We start from the raw sequence: 10,219 nt of genomic DNA, 5'->3' as shown, positions 1-10,219 counted from the left end.
TCCTCATGCCCCTTTTTAATCCCTCTTACCCACTTCTCCTTATCCCAGCCCATGACCTACTTATGTACATTTTGCCACTATAGACTAATTTGCATTTTCCAAAGTTTTATATAGGTAAAAACCATAGAGTATATTATTGCTTTTTTGTCTGACGTCTGACATTCAGCATTAATTATGTTGAGATTAGTTCATGTTGTCATATGAATCAACAGTTTATTTCTTATTATTGCTGACTAGTATTCCATTGTATAGTTATGCCACAGTTTGTTTACCATTCATCTGTTGATAGACATTTGGGTTGTTTTCAGTTTGGGGCTGTTACAGAGATAGCTGCTGTAAATGTTATATATTTATATATTTATACACATACATATATAAAGTGTATACATATATACACACTTTTATGACTCTTGTGTAAATACTTGGGAGTGGGATAGCTGAATCATATCGTAGGTGTATGTTTAACTTTTTAAGAGACTGCCAAACAGTTTTCCAAAGTAGTTGTACCATTTAACATTTGCACCTGTGCTGTATGGGAGTTCTCCCACCTCTATGTTCCAGCCAATACTTGGTATGACCACTCTTTTTAATTTAGACATTCAAATAGGTGTGTAGTGGTATCTCATGTATTTTTAATTTGTTTTTTCGTAATGACTAATAATATTAAGCACTTTTTTCACATGCGTTTTGCTATCTGTACATCATCTTTAGGGAAGTTTCGTATCTGGTTCCCCTTTGGTGAAGGAGGGAAGTTATTTGTTTTCTTATTATTCAGTTTTGAGAGTTCTTTGTATATTCTGGATACAAGCCCTTAATGAGACATATGATTTCAAATGTTTTCTCCCACTCAGTGGCTTGTCTTTTGATTCCCTTAGCAGTCTAAGTCTTTCAAAGAGGAGACAATTTTAATTTTTGTGAAGTCCAAGTTAAATTAATTTTTTCTATTGTGGGTTGTACTTTATGTCATCTCCCAAAAATATGTGCCTAACCCAAGGTCATAAAGGTTTTCTTCCAGAACTTTTATGGTCTTAGGTTTTATATTTAGGTCTGTGTTCCATTTTGAGTTAATTTTCATATATGACATGAGACAAGGACTGAAATTTTTTTTACATATAGATGTCCAATTGTTCCAGCATCATTTATTGAAAGAAACTATCCTTTCTCTGTGAAATGTCTTTGCAATTGTGAAAAATGGGTTGTCTATAACGTGTGTCTATTTCTGAATGTCTCTCCTGTTCCATTGATCTACTTGTTTATCTTTACATTTTACACTGGGGCTCAGGACACTTAAACATATACTATACATATATAAATATAGACACTTACACGTAATTAGAACAAAAGTTCCACCAGGCAATACTTAACCTTCATTAAGTGCAATAATACATGGTGGTATTTTCAATTTTATTTAGTTTTTAAAACTGTGGAGCACACTATATTGATTTTATGGTCCACTATTGAGTATTGGCCTAAAATTTGGAAAACACTACCAATTTAAAAGATCCCTTTCAGCCTCCAAACCACTATAATTCTGTGACTCACTTTAATTTTTGGAACATTTTGTGAGATGTATCTTGCCATATAGAGGCTACTCGGCTCCTTTTGAACACCATTTTTGCATCTGGGAGATTTCCTCCGGCATGAATGCAGGCTTAGATAAGAGACTTAGACTCTGCTAACTATGTTCTCTGGGGTGAACTGTCTATTCAGAAAGGTGCAAAACAATGAAGCAGAAGCTACAGGGAGTCTTTTGGTCTGTTGAGGGAGACTGTGGAGGTGTGGGTCTTTTAGCATTACAGTGACTGAAGTTCCATCATTCAATGACCAACATTTGCCCTGTAAGCCAAGAAACAGAGTCAGTGGGGTTTGACCAGATAGAGTGGTCGCTGGGTCTGACTTAGGTGTTAGACTACCAAGCTGGGTAGTCTCCAAGTCTGCCACTTTGGTCTTTCTGGAGATTGGGGGCCACCTAATATCCTTTAATAATATTGTGTTTTCGATTTTCATTTTCCTGATGATTAATGATGTTGAGCACCTTTTCATGTATCTGTTGGCCATTTGTATGTTTTTCAAGATAAATAAGTAAAATGTATTACTTAAAAAATGTATTTCTTACTGTGTGTCATGGTAAAAAAGAATATTGAAAAACACTAGTCAAATCTAACCTCTTCATTTAACATATAAAGAAGGAAAAATAAAGCTTAGAGAAATAAAGTGATTAAAGCCCTGGTGGTTAATGAAAAGGTAAAATTAGGATGCAGAAAATCTCTTCATCCTATGCTCCATTATAAGAACATCATGTATCACCTGGAAGAAGACTTCCCATTTCCTATGTAGATATCTTACTACATTAGTCCTGTTGTGAAAATTAAATGAATTTCATTAATTAGTATATTACAAAAATACTGTAAATTTTATCATTGCATTTGGAGTTAGGCACTAATTAATGGCTTTCACTTGCTCTAGTTAATATTAGGCTTAACATGATTTAACTCTGGAAAGAGAGGTAATCTGTGCTATTTTAAAGATTTTTTTTTTTTAAAGATTTTATTTATTTATTTGACAGAGATAGAGACAGCCAGCGAGAGAGGGAACACAAGCAGGGGGAGTGGGAGAGGAAGAAGCAGGCTCATAGCGGAGGAGCCTGATGTGGGGCTTGATCCCAGAACGCCGGGATCACGCCCTGAGCCGAAGGCAGACGCTTAACCGCTGTGCCACCCAGGCGCCCCTATTTTAAAGATTTTTATGTTGGCAGATATGTTAAGAACTGCAGGGGAGATATAGGATAGTAGTTATAAACAAATTCTTTAAGAAAATAATTCTATTTTCAATAAATAGAAGGAATTCAATAAATAGAAGGAATTCCTCCCACTATACTGAACGAAACATATCCCTGAAAATATTTCTTTTCTTGCTAGTTCTCTGCTATTATTTTAATTAATAGAATTTATACATTTATAAAATGTACAATGATGTACATCAATAGTGTAAAAAGACTTGATGTCTCTTTTTATTATTGAAGATAGAGATATATTCCAAGCCGGCTAAATCTTTGGCTTGTGGCTATTTAGAAATAGAATTTTTAGGAATTCAGCTAAAATGAGGACTGGAAAAATAAAACCTAATTGTTTTTAAGATTTTGATAATAAAGAGGGTCAAAGAGGAGTAAATAATAACATAGTGAAAAATAAAAATAAAAGAAATGCTTTAAATCATTTACAGAACTCCAATTCCTACTGTGAAGTCTTCTCCCACCTGCAGGAATACTCAATAAATAATGGAAAGTACACATATGCAAAGTGTACCCAGAATCCTTCTATTCACTAACTCAGTGCCATCACCCAGATTTTGATATGGATTTTAAACTTTTACTTTTCACCATGAATTAATACTTTTTGAACTCTCACTCAGAATAGAATGCACTTTATTTTTATATGTTGACTCTTACTGTCTACGGGAATTTGTTTCCCTTATAAAGAACATAACCACAAACAAAGAAGACAGGTGTTTTCCTTGCCAAGGACATTTTTCCTAGACTGAGTGGTTCTTTGACAGAGAAGCTTACTATGACACACCAAATGTGCATGGGGAAGAGTGCAAAAGTTGGTCAGGTAAGGCAAAGAATGAGGATGAGAAATTTATTTACCAGGGGTTTAGTGCAGTCATTAGAAAAAAATGCCTCTTCCTCCCAGACTGGTTTAACCTGCTCAGTGAATACTGTTTTATTCCAATATCCCTTTTACCAACAGCCATTTAAAATAATAATGAGAGGGTGCCTGGGTGGCTCAGTTGGTAAAGCATCTGCCTTGGCTCAGGTCAGGATCCCAGAACCCTGGGATCGAGCCCCGCATGGGGCTCCCAGCTCAGGGGGAGCCTGCCTCTCCCTCTTCCTCTGTTGCTTCCTCCCCCAACTCTCGTGCCCTCTCTCTCTCTGCCCCTCTCAATAAAATCTTAAAAAAATAAAATAAATAAAATGAGAGAATTTTTTAAAAAAATAAGATATTTACAGTAAATGAAATCCTTTCATCACATGGGAGGGCAAAGGTGTTGATATTTTCCTGCACATGGGATATGCTCGTTGACTATGGCACCAAACATACTTCCCACAGAGATTCCCTCTTAGCAGCAATTTGGACAAATATTTTACTTAAATGGAAAATCCCATTACCATTCTTCTGGCACCTTATCAGATAGAAAGCTTTTTCCAGTATTACAAATCACACCAGAGGAAGGTTATAAACTTCCTTTTAAACCGTGGTCTATGGCCAGTTGCCATAGTTCTCCTAAGAAAAGTCAGTGTTGGTTACATTGGCCTTTGCCCTATTTGAATTCATGTAAATTCAGAATAAAATCCAGCTTTCCAATTCCTTTCTCAAGTTGCTTCTCAAGAAACTATGAAACCAAAAAACACATTTAGAATATGGAGCTCTTTAATTTGCTTGAAAAATGACAACTAAAGAGTCTAAATTACTTGCTCTTATATTAATATTCAGTGTTAATATTATACCAACCAGAATAGCTAGTTAAAAAACAGCAGAAAAGTCTCACATGTTTCTTAAAAACAAAGACCTTTTAAAAATCTCATTAATGATTTTGTCAATTGTAATACTTGTATTTGATAAGGGTGCAGTGAAATAGACATATATATTGCTGGAGGTGACATAAACTGCCACCAACAGGCATTCGACAATATATATTAAAAACTTTAACATATTTTAATTAAATTATTAAATTAATTAAAAATTTGACTCATGTTTTAGTTAAAAATTTGATCCTCTGATTAAAAAATTTGACTTTTGGAAATTTAGCCTAGTGAAATGTATAACAGACAAACATTTGTGTACAAGGGTGTTCATCACAGCATTATTTGGAACACCCAAAAACTGGAAACAACATAAATATACTATAGTTGGGAATTGGTTACTAAAGTGAAAGGCTATTCATATTATAGATTACCTTACATGCATCAAAAATATCCAATTTGAAATAAAGATATACAAGCAAAGACAAAAAAATGTTAACAGTTGTTATCTCCCAGTGATGGGTTTCCAGGTGACTTCTACTTTTTCCCCCAGCTTTACTGAGATATAACTGACACATAACATTGTGTAAGTATAAGGTGCACAATATCTTGACTTGATACTTTTATGAAATGCAAAATGATTACCACTATCAAATTAGCTACCACCTCCAACCCATCACACAGTTACCATTTCTTCTTTGTGATGAGAACACTTAAGATCTTCTCTCTCAGCAATTTTATTTTACTCCCATTTGTATTTTCCAAATTTCCTTCAGTATACATCTTTACCTTAAAAAGGACTTTAAAATTCATTTGCAAGTAGTAACGGGGGGAGTTTGTTTTTTTAGTACAGTTCAGTACAAATGAAATTTAATGCCCTCTTTACAATGTATTTATAACTTCCAAATATTTGCACCTCTTTTCACTTCCCATATATATTAAAATATGGAAAGAGCCAAAACAACTGTCATTAAAGCTTCTCTTTCTTTCCAAATGAAAAGCCCCCAAGTAAGACCACCGTAGCCTCAATTTACTACACATGTGTGTGTAACTTCATTATAATTAGTTCTTTTGAAGTTTATCTGTATTTGATCTGCCTCTTCACTATGCAGGTAGGAATACATCTTCCATCTTTATATTCCACCCATCTTCTCTCTTCATTTCCCCCTCCTGTTCTTCCTATGTTCTAGAGAGTGTGTACAATGCTTTGCTCTTCAGAGTCTTCATTATCGAAGGTGACATATAAAACTTAAATGCAAGCTTTATTTATGTTCGTAAAATCATTGGTTAAAATTTTTTTGTAACAATTTACAAACGACATCATGTAACCAACAACTGCAGTTCGGGGGTACTCTCCAACCTAACACAATCCTTTAAGAGCTCTCAGCCTTTTGAGCAGCAGCCCCAATACCACTTCAAGAACTAATACAGTCTACATCTCTCTGGGGAGCAGGGACAGAAATCAACAACCACACTCCCCGGAAATTTCCAAAGAGAAGGGCAAGGAGAGGTGCAGGTGATGGTATAGGTTAGGCACTTAGGCACACTTCACATAGACTAACCCACCAAATTAAAGGACAGAACACCCAAGCCAATTTTAAAAGCACTCAGTTCTGATGCAAATTAAATCAGGGCACGCTCCCTGTGACACCAGGGCCACCACAAAAGTTCTTGAGGGCATGTGTTGAGGGTTTTCCATCTTTCCTTTTCTCTCCACTGTCATCTTCTACTGCTTTTCTTGGCCCTCTCCTTTTCCCATTTCCTGTGTCCTTTGCCCAGCTCTGGCACTAAAGGCATTAACCACTGCCGGCCCGTGAATTAAGGCACCACTTGGTACTCAGACCTCTCCTCTTGCCAATGAAAGCATCTTTGCTTGGGTCCCTTGACGTGTAAAATTCCTGTGCTGTCGAGTCATCTCAAAAGCGTTTCCCCGCGCTGTACAGCTAAAGAGAACCTAGAAGTGACAAAGTACAGCAGGGGTTTAGGTAGAGGACCCCACCCGCTTCGCGGAAGAACACAAGTCTCAGGGGATGGAATGGCTGGAAGACCTGAGAACGCTGGGCAGTAGAACCGAGCCCCAACTAAGCAAACTCAGACGCGCAAGCGCGAGGTTCATAGCGCCTGCGCACAGAATCTGGCGAAAGTGGGGAGCAGAAAGGAGCTTTTGGGCCCAGCGCTCCCAGTGCTTCAGCTCCTCTTAGCTCCCAAGCCCCGCCTCCTCCAGCTGCTCGCAGTCCCAAACAACCGGGTGCGCCGCCGGCCCTCTCCGTCCATTGGCCCTTAGCCTTTTCCGTTTCCGCCCAGCCCTCCACAGCTCACCAATCAGCTTGAGCGTTTGAGTAAGGGGCCACCTCCGAGGCCGACGTTTCGGCTTCTCTGCCTCCCCCCGCTGCTGCCTCCGCTGCTGCCTCCTCCTTCCCCACCTCCTCCGTCAGGCAGGCGTCTGCGGGGGCCCGAGGGGCGGCGGCGGCGGCGGCGGCGGCGGCAGCGATATGGAGCCGGAGGCCGGCGGCCGAAGCAGTGCTCGCAGGCCCGGGGCTGGGCCCCCGAGCACTCCGCCGCCTCAGGAGCAAGAGCGGAAGCTGGAGCAGGAGAAGCTCTCTGGGGTGGTGAAGAGCGTCCACCGGCGGCTCCGCAAGAAGTACCGGGAAGGTAAACAGCGAGCTTGAGCGAGGGGGGAGGGGAGGCCTCATCCCCCCCAGCCCCTGTCACCTCTCCCCTCCCCCAAGGGGCCACCATTACAACCTGAAGGAGCCGCACGTCAGCCCCTGCCAGTGCCGCTCTCCCAGGCCCGGACGCCCCCTTCTTGGTCGAGTCCTCGGTCGGCGTCAGGCGTCTTCCCGCCCCCTTTTCTTTGAGGGCCCTTCAGGAGAGTTCCAGGGCTGTGGAGGAACTGAGTCCCCACCCCTTCCAATCCCCTATCCCCAGTCGGGGTGCTGAGATTGTTGTCACTACACACACAAACACACGCACTCTCCCAGAAAAGGTGGAGGTCGCTCGTCGCGAGAGGTGAGGGTAAAACACGAAGGCAGGTGAAAGCCATTTGTGAAAGACAGATTGAAAGAAGCCTGAGTTGCCACTCTCTCCCTTGCGCTTGACCAGCCTGTTTGATTTGCTGGCCCGGCAGACCCCTTGCCTGCGGGTTTAGCCAGGCAGTGCTGGAGCTTCCTCACATTGGTTTCGAGGGCTGCGAAGTCAGCAGGCCTTCTAGCTGACTGGACTTCACCTTGTTAAAGGGGGGAAAGGCGCCATCCATACCCCCCACCCGCCATTCTTCAAAACCTTGATCTTAGTGTTTATTTCGGTGGGGGAGGAAAAGATCTGGGGCAGGTTCTCAAAATACTGTTTAGCTTTGAATAGTCTGTGTAACCACCAAGCCTCCTAAGGACACAGATGCCAGTGAAGCTGGTCATCGCTGGGAACCTGTCCTATGGAAGATCTTAAGCAAAAGAAGCCTTTACTAGCTTTTGCTTCTACCTGAGGAGCGTTTATAGTTGGGGTCTACAGTTATCCTTGGTGTTTTTAAATATGGGCTTCTTTACAGAGCTATTTTATAGGTCACTTGACATTGAAAATTCCCATTTTTTCACACAGGAGAAATTTCTTGAGTATTAAAATGAGGGATAACCTTTTTCTTGCTCTCACTTTAGCTTAATTGCAAACTGAAAAGTAAGCAGTCGTCTAGTGTGAGTCTTAACAGTGAGTTAAATTTACGGTTAGAAGCAAAATTCTGACAGTGACATGTAACATGTTACTTTTGATTTACACTTTTCAATTACTCTAGAAGATTAGAAAAATGTATCTTTTGTTCCTTTGAATGTAGTTGATGTGTTTCATTTTTCAAACTTTAAATTCAAAGTTTTCCTCCCTTGGCAACTCAAGCCTAGCTTTTTAAATAGCTGCTTAAATAGTCATCCTCAAAGGTGGCCTGTAGTTATTGTTTAATAGGTAACAATAGAGACTTATCAGGCATAGTTAAGATGTTGACATTTTTTTTTAAAGAACGCTTTAACCCCCAACCCACAATTTATTCAATAAAATGAGTAGTTGTCATGGCAACCATTGCATCATTCTTGATATTCAGAGAGTTTACTTACATAATGGCATTCACTGTAGATTGGAGAAATCCACTGGAGAAATGAAGAAATAAATGGACACAATTTCCTGTAATTTATCATGCTGTTTCATGCAACTCTAAGCAAGTACATCTTTTTAAAGAAAAAGCTGAGTAGCATATAATTGTTTCCATTTTTACCTTCTTATAATAATACTATTAATTTATTCATAAATGAATAGGTTCCACTTAAATCAACACACTACTAACGTGTCATCATGTCTTCAAGTGCTGTTTATACTCGATTAGTTCACACATGTTGAAACATGTCTTTAAACTTGAATATTAACCAAGGGAACTTTTGTTTATAATGAGACTTGGTAGTTGGAAGTTACCAGAGCTAGAATAGATACATGTGGTTCATAAATGAATGATCTAGTGTGCTTCTGGGCAGGTAAAGTCCTGGCAGTCTGTAGACATTTAAGTGAGACTGTTCTTTAGGCATTTTAATGCCCCGAATTCTATCAATGATCTGGATTTCTGTAGGCGTTATTCCAGTGATACACAAAGTCCTATCAGTAAATTAGCAAAGTAAGAGATCCTAATGAGCATGCCCTTCCTACATTTATTTCTGACATGTAGGTCAAATCTTAGTTGTGATTGGACAGAAATCTGTGAAAAGGTGAAAAGGCCATCTGTGAAAAAGTCAAATTGTGTACATAATCCCAAGGAGATAATTTTTAGTGTTTTTCTTTGAGGTTTTAGTATTGTTATGATACTGGTGGCCCACAGTCTGCAAACATGTAAGTTCATTTGCAAGTCACCCGTGGTCATAAAATAATGATGTAAATGGAGCTTAGGTGCTAGGTCAGGTTATACAGGTCTATTTAAACAGTAACTGTAAGACCATCAATGATAAAACTACACACCTTTTATAACAATATTCTTATCAGAAAATGCAGTGAAAATCCCAGCTTAGAATCTTGGAATGTTAGACTAGAAGGAGCTTTAGCATTTGTCATTGATCAGTAGACTGATCAGTAGACTCATCTGGGTGCCATTTGGAAAATTCCTGTCTTCTACTTGAGTATATAGTTTCAGAATCCTTCTCACTGGGGCCTGGAAATTTGTTTTTGGAATGGGGATTTAAACTAGTTTGTTCCTTTTAAACGTGAGTGTGCCAAATCCCAAAAATATTGAAACAAACTTCCTTGAAGTTTGGATAGTTCATCATTAGCACTGTACATATTTTATGGGAATAATAGTTTTTTCTTCCCAATTGCACACCTGATGGTGACTCCGCATGTTGGTGGAATGGAGGGAAAATGGGAAGCAGGAATTTGTGTTAGGTAAAAAGATGCAAATTGATGACAATGGCGTAATCCATGGGATAGGTATGATTAGCTGAGTTGGGACTATATGAGGTATGGGTTTTTGGGTGAGAAATGGCAGGAAAGGAAATAAATTAGGGTAGAATGAAGAAGGAGGCAAAATGTTCACTGGATACTAAGGACAGGAGTGAGCACTGGATAACGAGTATAGGGTTAGATAATGTGGTTTTCCCTTCCCTTATATCTGGTACTGAAATTGAAAATGAAGCAGGAATAACAATGAAAATAAGACTTTCCTGCTGTGGTAGAAAA

The 10,219-nt window shown here is 39.3% G+C and overlaps 1 protein-coding gene across 1 annotated transcript in view; it reads left to right on the top strand.

The window, feature by feature from the left end:
* The first annotated feature begins 6,883 nt into the window (after window positions 1-6,883).
* The window catches only part of BMT2 (base methyltransferase of 25S rRNA 2 homolog), a 93,018-nt gene continuing 89,682 nt past the window's right edge, over window positions 6,884-10,219 (top strand). Inside the window, exon 1 of the mRNA XM_026509608.4 lies at window positions 6,884-7,174. Within this exon, the coding sequence (XP_026365393.1) occupies window positions 7,015-7,174 (160 nt within the window). The 5' untranslated portion in view covers window positions 6,884-7,014. The remainder of the gene's footprint in view (window positions 7,175-10,219) is intronic.

Source organism: Ursus arctos, unplaced genomic scaffold (genome assembly GCF_023065955.2).
Source record: "Ursus arctos isolate Adak ecotype North America unplaced genomic scaffold, UrsArc2.0 scaffold_3, whole genome shotgun sequence".
NCBI lineage: Eukaryota > Metazoa > Chordata > Mammalia > Carnivora > Ursidae > Ursus > Ursus arctos.
This window is presented reverse-complemented; position numbering and strand designations above follow the sequence as displayed.